Genomic DNA, 12103 nt, shown 5'->3' with positions numbered 1-12103 from the left:
TTAGACTATTGTTGTGAGTTTTCCTCAAGCTGTCAAAATGCAGCCAATGTGGTATATGTTTCCCACCAAAGAAGGTTAATGTTAATTTTACACATACAAAGGAAACATTTTACTATTATCTAACTCAATTATGCTTAATTCCCCTCATTTGGACACTCAATACCAAAATCTGTCTATTCCATGTGTTATATTCACATGAACAAATTCTAGCTAATTTAGCATCTTTTTGTCTGCAAAAACACATTTTTTTATTTTACTGCAAAGAAAACTTAGCCACTTAAGGGTTCAAATATTTCATAACCTTCACACTTATTGCCACACGTATCTGTCCTCAAAATATATTTGTCACATATTTAAAGACTAAACATTTTTAAAGAAAATTCAACCTTATTTGGTAACATTTATTTTACAATGAAAATAAGACCGTGTTAAGAATTTTTTTAAACAATGTGAGATCTTGACAACTTTTCAAAATGGGAAAGACATGAAAAGGGTAATTGACATGCAAGAAGAGCAGTTGTGTGGGTTGATATAAAAACGGTAAGTCAGGAAATGCATAAAAAAGTGTCTCACTGAAACATCCTCAGTAAGAGTAGTAATTTATTTATTAATTTTTTAAGCATCTGAAACTGTAAAAAGCAGACTGGACGAGATTCAGTGTTTATTTTGCCACCCTGCAGAGTGAAGATGATGGTGGGGGAGGTAAAATAATAAATATTCCTCAAGCTCACTGCTGAAAATCTACAGCAAAAAGAAACATCTTATGCTGATTATTAGGTATAGTGGAGAATCTCTGATTTTATGGGCCAGTTGTGGCTTTTTTCACGAAGGCCCTAAACACTTTTTGGAGTATATCATCTATTCTTTAAAATTCTATTAAAAATAACAATCTGGTATCTTCTTCCAGAAAATTTAAACAAGTTTTACTATTAGGTCTTAATGAGGTACTGATCCATGAACATATGATCAAATCAACTCAGAGATGGCTCCACAGAAGACAGATTTAACTTTCTTCCAGTATCACCTCAGTCCTCTGAGGTAGTAAAAACAGTTAATGTGGAGAGTTCTGGCAGTTACTGGCCAACAACAACAAGAAACCGAACCAGAAAGTTCTGAGCTACAGCTTAATTTTCCTTTGCAACAATGAGCCAGTACAGGAACAGTTTAAGATCTTACTGCACTGACCGTTCTTCTGTAACTGCACCAAGAGCTTTTAGGTATAATTCAGTGATTTCACTGATTAATTGGGCCAAGTGGACCTTTTAGAGAAAACAAGAAAGAAATAAAATGTTTGATTTAGAGTTGTTATATTTGATTTGGTTTTAAAAAGAAAATGGCTCCAGCTAAAATCGCCTTTTATGAACATGAAACTTTATGTTGTATTAAATAGTTTAATTTTCACTTCCTTTTCCTTTTTTTCCCTCCGCTAGGTGACATTCACCAAACGGAAGTTCGGTTTGATGAAGAAGGCGTACGAGCTGAGTGTCCTGTGTGACTGCGAGATCGCTCTCATTATCTTCAACCACTCGAACAAGCTGTTTCAGTATGCCAGCACCGACATGGACAAGGTCCTGCTCAAGTACACAGAGTACAACGAGCCACACGAGAGCCGGACCAATGCCGACATTATCGAGGTAAAACGTGGGAACACAAGAGAGCGGGTGGTGGGTTTAATAACTGTACACGCTTTGTTTCTGAATATTCCTTTTACTAGACCACTTTCACATTTACTGCTCACATTTTCCCTTGAACCAAACAGATTTCTGTGCAATGTATCCATGTGGTTTACTGTTTATTTACCTGGAGAGAAATTAGTCTTATTGTTTTATCCTGCTGGTATCCTGTTTTTTCTTCAGGTAGTTGTTAAATCCTCTGTTCAAACATAACAGTCTCTCATCATGCTTATTTAGCTTTCTGTCCTCATTCATGTTTTAAAAAGCCTGAAATTGAGCTTTGTTTCAATTTTGTTGGTCGTATGAACAGGAATTTTCACCCTTGTTTTAATTTTTTGTTTTACTTATTTGTTAGAAACTAACTTTATACTTTTAAAACTTTTAAGACCTTTTTACCAAGTCAGCGAGCCGCTGAGAAGCAGCTTTTCCGTCACAAATATTTGTAATGTCAAAAGGCCTGACTTGTTTTGCTCCTTGTTGATGTTTGAATCGAGGCTCTTATTTATTGATTCACAGTCTTATTTGTATATGAATGCTGGAAAATTATTTTTTGCTTATGTGTTTTACCAGTATTTTCCTCTGTGTTTATTCTCAAGTGGGATCATTAAGGTTTAATCTTAACTAATCTAATTCAGCACTCTCCAGGCCAACATTTAGACATAATTAAGCCGTGAACAGTTCATTAAGGCTGGATGGGTTCATGTTTACCTATTTTTTATTTTATTATTATTATTTCCTTTGGACCAGGATAGTATTAAGCTCACCTTTTAATCCAGAGCTTTAAAACAACCCTCCCAAAAAAACAAAAAACAGAAACAGAAAAAGGATAGACAACTTCTTCTCTTTTTTCACAGAAACTTATATTTAAGCCAAGAGCTCCTTTGGAAGATTTGAATCACTCTTTGGGCTGGAGCCAGAGGGTACAAACACTATCTCAACATCAACAAGCAGGGGGAATTGTTAGACTTACTCTGCTCAAAGTTCAGCAACTCCACTGAGAAACCCATCTAAAGCCAAAATGTAAAACAACTAGGTTTCTGTTTTGTTTTATTACTACTACTTTTATCCAATTGAAAATACTTTATTTGTCCCAAGGGGATTTTAAATGTTACTGTAACTCTTAACATCCAAGTGTCTTCAAAGACTTGTTCTGTGGGCAGAAAAGGTCTCTGATAGCAGTCAGGCTTGCAACGAATCTGAATAGGCCTTCTGCCTGAATAGACAGAAGATACAGTTGCTCAAACATTGTGCAGCAGAGACAATGTTACTTGTACTTGATGACACCATCAGTGCATTTGTTTAAAGGTTCCCACATGCTTCATGCCAAAATCGGCCCCCCATTGATGTTGAAATGCTATGAAAATTGTGTCTTTTTTGACAGAAATCTGCGCAAAGCATCATGTGATTGGTCAGAAGTTGGTTGCTGAGTTTTATGCAGAAATGCACTTGGCCAGTGTTGATATTTCTCTTCAACTAGTCCGCTGGAGGGACGGGGAGCTGTTCAGTTTCAGATGAAGTATGTGGGAGTCTTAAATCTTTGTCTGGCTGCATGGTCAGAGAGACGTTGGAGTCGAGGAAATAATCCTTTCTCATTGTGATCGATGGAAGAGATGGTTTGAACTTCCTCATTCTCTCTCTTATCTTTGATTCGGCTATGCATCCATGGAACCTTATTTTACACTTTTCTGGGATTTCAGGTCATAGTTCAGGTATTGTTTGAGCTTTTAAAATGATAATCAGCTATTCCTGGTTGCAAAAACAATACCTTGATGCCATACCTTATTCCAAAACTAAAAAAGTAAGAGCAAACATCCTTCCAGTTGCACAACATCCAAAACCAGAGGGAATAATTGTTCAAAAAGGTGATGGCTCAACCAAGATAATTATGAACAAATGTCTAGAAAAAGAACAAATCAGAACTAATATAACAGATCTATTCCAACATCCAGCCACCATAAGTGGCACGATTGTAGAATAAATGTTAGTGTTCATCTGATGCTTTTCCTGATTCTTTAGTTAAATTTATGCCTGACTTGTTGACCTCTATCTTTCACGGTGAGGTTAAAGGCTGTTTTGGTTCTCATCACTTTTTGTGGTTTTAGTTGCATTGCTAGCCTGAGATCTCTCAGGGAGCAACTTGGGCAAAACGCCAAAGAAGGAAAATATCTGGAAGCAATTGAAAACCACCTCAGCACAAAATGGCCACCACATAAACAAGAATCTGTCAGTGATGGCTGAAAAATAGTTTTTCATTTACAGAAGAGAGATGACAGATTAGGTCAGAGCAGACGGTGTTGAGGTCAATCACTGAACAAATTTTTTTTTTTTTTACTTCGTTGTGCTTTGCTGGAGCTCATCGAGGGAACACGGAGCACATTCACATGCTTAGCTGACCCTTTTTATACATAATGACCCTTTCATGAATTCAACACGAGACGGTTAGGTATGATTCAGCGGGCCGTGTGCATTGCTGTGCTGCACTCATGCTTCCTATGGAGCCATGACTTAAAGCTGCATCCGGGTCGCCTTTGAATATTTTCTCACTTGCTTTTTACGCACATTGCCGCAGGACTTTCAGTCATCCGCAAACAGTATCAGCAGCAAGTAACAAAGGCTGCTCCAGTTAAAGTCACATTCCGCAAAAAATCCACACAAGCAGACCAGCAAACTTACCCGCTCATAAACAGATTTTATTTGGCTTTTTTAGTGGTGTGCTAACATGACCTGAGATGGTTTGGCTTCACATTCCCAGTCTTTAATTTATTCAAACTGGTCTCACAGTTTTGGAATGAAAGTTTGTGCTGGCAATGATGGAAAGTGAGAACAGGAATATTGGAGTAGGAATGGTTCCCTGCTGCTTTCATCCACTGTAACCTGCCAAATTACAATCTGCACAAACGTTCCAGATAATCTAACATAAAGTAAATTCAGTTTTAACCTTTCACTGCCCACAGATGTTTAATTTCATGTATCAATAGAGTCCATTTAGGTGTTAAACTAAGCCAATTATCTTACTGCTGTTTAAAGGCATTGTGTGTAGTTGTGTGGTGAAAGTGTTTCATTAACCACTGATAGCCAGGTTCTACTGCTGAGAATGTTTTAAAGTAGTTATTGCCCCTTAAGATGTTACAACTTTTAATGGAACTCCTCCAGCTTTGAAATGGATTTCTCAGCACTTCAGCACGTTATTTCTTCTTTTATTGACTAAAGTTTGGAAATCAAAGTAGACATTGGTCCATTACCAGTGTCAAGGTATATTGAGGGTGTGAAAACATTTGATAATTTCTCTGACACTTTATTAAAAAGAAATAAAACAGAGAAACCCCAGTTTTCTCTGGATTTATGAAGTACATTTTTGTTTTAATGACTCTTTAGTACTATGTACCAGTTCCAAACTTTCTTCACAGATCACATCATTTCAGACCACATGAAGTACCAAAGCTTAAAATTAATAAAGTGAAAAGCAGTGAATCTGTCATTTGATGGCTTGGTGTGAGAAAGTTTGTGTTGTCAGGAATGAAAGCGTTTTTTGGGTAGGCTGGCATCTGCCAATCAGATATGAAGGCTACACATCCATCATCCATTTACTGCTGGAGAGATTGACCAACAAATCTCTTTTGTGCACATCGTGATGTGATTCAAACTATAAGATCTAAAAAGACTATCCTTATTTTTTTAAAGACTTTTTTCTTGTTCGAAGACAAACACCTGAAATATTTCAGATTCTTTGATTAATGCTGAGAAATGATGAGCTCTTCATCTGCTTATCTATACAGTTTAGTTGTTTTTTTCACATTGTTAAAATGGACATGTTGTTGGACAGTTTTAAGGGTGAAACGAAATGCATCCAAGGGGAAAGTCATCCAATGAGAGCTTCCCTGCAAAAACTGCTGAAACCTCATGTAAAGTGTTAGCGAAGCACTTTTACCTTTGAGTGGGTTGAAGGTAAAACTTAGGTGTCATAGTTTGGGGCAACATTTTTTCCTTCTACATCTCTGTCTGTCACTTCCTGTCTTTCTTCCCCCCTTCTTCCTGCCCTCCTCCTTCCCTCCCTTCCTAATCTCCTGATTCACTCGGTCACGACAATTTCTCCCTTTTTCCTGTCCTTCTCTTTCTGCCTGTCTCAGAGTGTCAGCAGTAAAGCCTTTCTGTAGGCAGTATCTCCAACTGCAGATGGCTCTTAAGTGTATGCATGTGTGTGTGTGTATGTGTGTGTTTGTATCGTGGCAGGGCGTTGGGCAGCTCTGGGCCACATCAGCTCAAGCTCCACTGGTTCTGTTTGTGTGCGTACATGTGTTGGTGTTTCCAAGTGTGTCGCCCCGTCTCTTTCTTTACGTGTGTGTTTTCATTAATGTGTGTGTGACCGCAAATACGTCCACCTCTCCATCTCTGCTCGCATGCTCTGCAGTGGCCCATGAGAACGCCTCATACAATATTCAGTCTTGGTGAGGCTCTCTGTTGTGTACGCGTGTGCGTCCCTCATGGATGTTTCTCTCCCGTCCCGGCTTTTATTCTCCCCGCCCCACTACCTCACCCTTTCTCTCTGTAGCCCAGGAGGCATTTAAAATCATTCCTCAGTATTTGTCCTCAATTGTCTCCTTCACCAGATGTGCGCTGGCTTCCACCTTTTTTTCATCCAGGTGTCCCTTTTGTCCCCTCTGCTTTTTTTTTCTTTCCACCTAAATTCTAGGATTTTTATTTCTTTTATATAAAGGAGTAAATAACGACTTTTATTATTAATCAGTAGGTTTCTAGTTCAATGCCACTAAAGATGTAAGAAATACTGCTTAAAATATATAAAATATTTATAAAAATAGATGTTTTATGACAAATTATTTCATATTTATACCGACAGAGGACTGTGTTTCAAATAAGAGTTAGAAAACGCTGCAGTCAGTCGGGTCATTGTAAGGAGCAAACATTTCACCCACTGGTTCACTGACGTGTTATTAATATTTTTGAAACAACAATGGCGCTCTAAGGCACAGAGGAAGAAGATATATTAATTTTTTGATGCCTACGTAATAATAATGTTGGTAGCATATGTTGGGTCTTGGATGGCTCTGTTTTCTTTTTTTCATTTGTTTTTTTTTCCAGTCAGAAAACTATGTTGCATTAACAAATTTACCAAAAGTATTGATGAGTAGTTTTATCATTTACATCACATTTAATAACTGAAGAGAAAAAACATCTGCCGTTGGAAAAAAAAGTAAGTTTACCTTTACAGCACTCCTGTAAACGAGGGAAAGTATCATCCAGGTTCTGCAGCTCAAATTCGGTTGATTATCTAGTCAAGTTTGTTCAGGACGAAGGAAAACACTGTTGCCAACTCAACGACTTTGATGCTATATTTAGACCCATCTAATACAATTTCTTCTTTTGTACAGAGAAACAACTGGTGACAAATCTAGCTACATTTGTGTATGAAGTGGTTTTATACTTAAATGTGGCGTTGCATTGTAGATATCAACAATGTTTGTAACCAACAGAAAAATTCAACTGCAGTAGTCACCTTTCAACCCAAAGAGAGCAGGACTAAGAGCTATTTTAGGCCAAATATTCAAGACTTAAACAAGTTTACACAAAAATGTCACAATTTGCACAGTCACGAAAGATAGCTCCTTTAAGGTCTAATTTATCCAGCTTATATGCAAAAATGTTTTGGAGGTTATTTACCTTTTAGGGATACAGTTATGATAAAAATCCTAATAAAAAAGACTTGTTGGCTTTATGGTTTTAATTTGTAAATGATCTGGCTTTTATGATTTTACCATGACTTGGCAAAAAAGATTCAGATAACAATCTAAGGAGTGATTTTCCCTGTTGTTCCTATGTCTTTTATCCATTGACCACCGGAGATAGTACCGTTTGCACTGCTGCATATTCTAAACGGATTAAAACGATGGATGGAACTGTAGAGGGCCAGATACATTTTTCTGAAACTAAGCACATCACACAATCATAGATATATACAAACTATGTAAAACTCTAGTTTAAAAAGTGCAGTTAGTTGCATTTCTTCTTTTTACTGCAGCAGTGTTACCAAATAGTTTGAAATCATTTTACAGAAATATTATTAACAAATTGAAAACATTTAAGACAAATGCCACTGCAGGAGTTGATTTAATAAATTCACCTTAAGATATTTCAGACTCCATATATTTCAATTACCACTTTAAAACATAAAGCTCATGATTGTGCAATTTGAAAGAAATGAAAAAACTATGCCAGGTTGGGAAGATTGAATATTCAATTAACCTTAACTCTAGCACAATTACCTTCATACTGACTAGGCCAAAGTAGAGCAGTTCAGTCATAATGAAAAAAAAAAAAAGAATACTGGATGTTAGAAGCAACGTCTCATTCCAGCTTCCAAGCATGATGGTGGAGGGTTGGTGAGCTGAGCTTGTTTTGCTACCAGGGCAACAGGGACCCTGCAGTCATCCATGAAATCCTCTGTGTACTAAAGTAGTTCAGAGTCAACAAGTGATTCCAGTACTTTGTCTTCCTTCCTACAGCTGTGAATATTGATAATGATCATTATTCTCATTCTTCTCCAAAGGAAGCCTATTTTGCATCAGGCTGCTGTGACCATAATTGCATTTATTCAGTGTTAGGGCTGTCAGGAAAACTTATTAGACCAGAACAGCCAATGTGAAAGAATGGCTGAATTATACAATAATCATTAAAGATTATCTCCACTTGCACTTGGTTTAACATCGGCGGTCGAAGAGCAAGCTGAGACATACCAAGTGACAGAGAAAAGAGGAAGAAGAAGAAGGAGAAGAGAGAGGGGATAATTGGGTAGTCACAAAGTATGCCCATTTGCTGCTCTGCCTCTGTGAATCTCTTTGAGCAAGTGCTTTTGAGTATAAATTATGAAGTGTGGATGTAGTCATGCAGGAACAGGCACTCACTCTTATGTGCACACAGTTACACACTTGTGGGCACTGGCTGCACGTCACGCTGCTTGTCCCTGAATTATTAGGAGCACTTTATTCTACACTGATGTTTTGTGTGTGTGTGTGCAAGTATGGTCTCAGTATACATCGTATCGGTAGACATCCCTTCACTATGATGCAAGCTTAAGAGGCAATACATATGCACACAGAGCCTCTCTAAAACGCACGTGCTGCTTGTACTGTGTGTGTGTGTGGGCAGCCTGCCTCTACTGTCAGAACGTATTAATCCGTCTGACTGCAGATCCCAATCAGGGCAAAGAAAGGAAGAGAGCTCGAGACAGAGGGAACACGAGCGGACGAAAGGCTGAAAGAGTGGCAATGAATAGCCGAGTGGAGAAAGCAAAGATGCGCGTCGGAGAAGGAGGATGGATGCCCTTTTTTTTTCCTTTAAGCAGCTGAAGCGAGGCATATCTCACCAATGAGATTTGCTGCAGGACCTAAAGACTTTGGTTAGCCCAAGAGCCTCAGTCATATCAAAATACCACGTTTCTCACTTCCCTAAGTATCAGTATATTCTTCTTTGTTCCACAATAAATTTAGCACCTCAAACCTAGTAAATGGGTTTTTGGTTTTGGACCATGTTATCACTTGTCTCCTCAACAGATCACAGGTTAAGACTTTGTTGACCTGGAAGTGCTCCTCAGATTATCCTCCTTTGTCCCTCAGTCTTGGAGGTCTTCCAGCTTCCATCATATCCTGACTTCCTATTCAGGAAACGTTGAGCTCATTGAATAACCTGAAGGTCCTCACAAGTCAGGGGTCGCTTCCAACGGGCACATTGAATCAATTCTTTTCATAATCAATCCTCTAAATTATTTAATTATAATTTCAATCAAAATAATAAAAAAAGATAGTTATTCAGAGCTCTGAACCTTATAACAAGAAGTAAGACTGATATCTAAAAATAAATGTTATGTTGTACATTTACTAGTCATTTTATCAGGAATACTATAAAGTGTATCCAATTGCATTTGACATAAATATCAAATCAGTATATTAAATGGCTGCAACTCAATATATTTAAGTATTTAGATGTGGAATGAGATTTTTTGAAGTCTAAACAGAGCATCAGAATAGATGAGAACATAAATGTATCTGACTTGGAGTGTGGCATGAGCAGCTATATTATGCAAATTTTGGACAAGCTTTTAAAAGTGTCGGGGAAAAAAACAAGAAAAAAAGAACGTGAATCTTGTGTTTGCATCTTCTGGTTAGGAGTCAATCAGTCAATCTACACAAAGTGTAATTTCATCAAATGTTGACTTTATGCATGGCCACACATTTCATTAAACTGGAGAAGTTTTCAGGAATATGTTGCTATCGAGCAAGTTATAATAGTTCTGTTCTGTCAGCTACTATTGGAGATGTTACATGGTGTCAGGACACGTAGAGAAAGAAATGTAATTCTAATGCACGTCTATAATGGAAACAACTGATTGGTCATGTGAGGTAAATGTTTGCTACCTGAGAACTTATTCAGCAAATGTGTTTCCATCTTCATTTAGTACATTAACTCTTATTGATCAAACCCAAAGATCAGTTCCTTTATTTCCACAGTGACCTGATCTCAATAGAGTAATGCACCTTTGGCTTATGGTGAAGGAGATTCACATCATAAATGTGAAGCGCACAAATCTGCAGCAACTTTGTGATATAATATGGACCAAAATGAGATCATTAGAAGATATTTTCTGTTGTTGCTATTTTGTTTTTCAGTTTTATGTGACGTTTGAGGAAGACACAGAGATTGCTAACGGTGTATATGCCCTTTTACTCAATATGCAGAATAGTCTAAGTGATGGAGTATTTCTGAAGAGTAACTAGCATAACTATAATGAACTAAGACTCCATACTGTGGAGCTTAATGTAAAGTTTCTGACTGATTAATACATTCTCTCTAAAGGAAATAAATGTTTCACACCATTTTGTCTTCCAAAATCACTCCCTCTCTCCCTTTTTGTTCTACCTTCACTGTTATAGGCCAGCATACACCAATCAGCCCAGAGATGTTTAGGGCTTTGGTTGAGTGACCTTTTGTTGCTGAGCAGGACGTCATGCATGGTCTACTTCCTCTGTTACCAAGCGAGTTGTCTGAGGCCTCCTGGGGGTCAGTGAAAGCAGAGACACAAATATGTCCCACCTAAATTATTCCAGTTAGCATAAATAAAGCAGAGGCTGTTACAGAAGAGGTGAAGTATGGAGGTGTTGAAACAGATAAATACTAATAAATCCTATTTTATGCCCAATTATTGTTGTGTTCAAATATATACAATTACTTCAGAAAACCTCTGAATTTTTTTTATTCAGCTGCAAGCTAATTTGTAACAAGTTACTACTTTTTTGTACCTTGTTTTCATTTAAGAAAAAAAGTAATATGTCATCAATTATATAGATAAATAGTCATTAGATGCTCAAATCTCACATAATATATTGCAAATCACTGCAGTAGAAATGTGAGGATTAGTGATACTGCAAAGGAATTTTTTAAATATTTTTGACAAATTTAAGACGGGCTTGAGAAAAATGAGGATAGATTGAAACTGATCATTTTACCACTGTATTCACCAATAAAGTTGCCACTGATATCGTCGATAATCAGTCACTATTGTTTATATGGAAGGCAATATTGCATTTAATGTGTTTTCAACTATTTTTCTCTGGATGAGAAGTCCTGGCGTCTCTCTTGATAAAACAGCAGTTTTATCTATTCTAAATGCTTATTTGATGATTGAAGTAAAAAAAAAAAAAACAAAAGACTCCACTTTGCTCATTTATTTTACTGTTTCTTTCATGCAGCAGAAAGAACGCTACAATAACATATAGGCTATGTGTTCGGTCACCACTTATTATTTTTTTAAGGTATTTTATGTGCTCATCCCAAATCAAAACAAGCAAATCAAACAACTTCCGTTTTTCATGAACTTGTGTGTTTTGCAAAGTAATAACTTTGTGCTTTTCCTTCTTTAAATGTTATTAGGGTTTATTTTCTTGTCTAAGCTTGGCAGGTTAGTGCCTTGAAAAATAATAGCAGCTGAGGTGCATAACACAACATCTAAATATCTTAGCAGACATTCCATTGCTGAGACTTTGGACATGATGTCCCAAATGAGTGACTGGAGGGGACTCTGTGAGAGTGTGGGTGACTTGTTTCTGTCATTACATGACATCCCTGACCTGAAAAAGACAGCAGGAACTTTACTTGCTATCCTGCTCTAGATTGTTAAAATCTGTAGAAACACAGAAAGGTAAATCTCAGATTCTGAAGTAAAACATGGCTTAAAACTCTAATAAGGTCTTTATTTTTTAGCATTTTCTGTTGCATGCCTCTCTGAAGCATGCAACAAGCTGATGGCACCTTTCGAGTATGAGTAAGTGTGCAGTCCTTGATTGTATGCCAAAGAGCATTTAGTTGACGAAGCAAAAGAAGAGAAGATGAAGCAATATAATTTTCATTTCAGGGTGCCAACT

General features: G+C 37.2%; 1 protein-coding gene across 13 annotated transcripts in view; it reads left to right on the top strand.

The window, feature by feature from the left end:
* The window catches only part of LOC102228446 (myocyte-specific enhancer factor 2D homolog), a 115896-nt gene that overhangs the window by 53019 nt on the left and 50774 nt on the right, over positions 1–12103 (top strand). For all 13 annotated transcript variants that reach the window (XM_023330372.1, XM_023330378.1, XM_023330376.1 and 10 more), the window contains one exon: positions 1431–1634. In XM_023330372.1, coding sequence (XP_023186140.1) covers positions 1431–1634 — 204 coding nt within the window. The remainder of the gene's footprint in view (positions 1–1430; positions 1635–12103) is intronic.

This window comes from Xiphophorus maculatus, chromosome 3 (assembly GCF_002775205.1).
Source record: "Xiphophorus maculatus strain JP 163 A chromosome 3, X_maculatus-5.0-male, whole genome shotgun sequence".
Classification (NCBI taxonomy): Eukaryota; Metazoa; Chordata; class Actinopteri; order Cyprinodontiformes; family Poeciliidae; genus Xiphophorus; species Xiphophorus maculatus.
The sequence above is the reverse complement of the archived record's forward strand: the minus strand, read 5'-3'. Positions and strand labels throughout refer to the sequence as shown.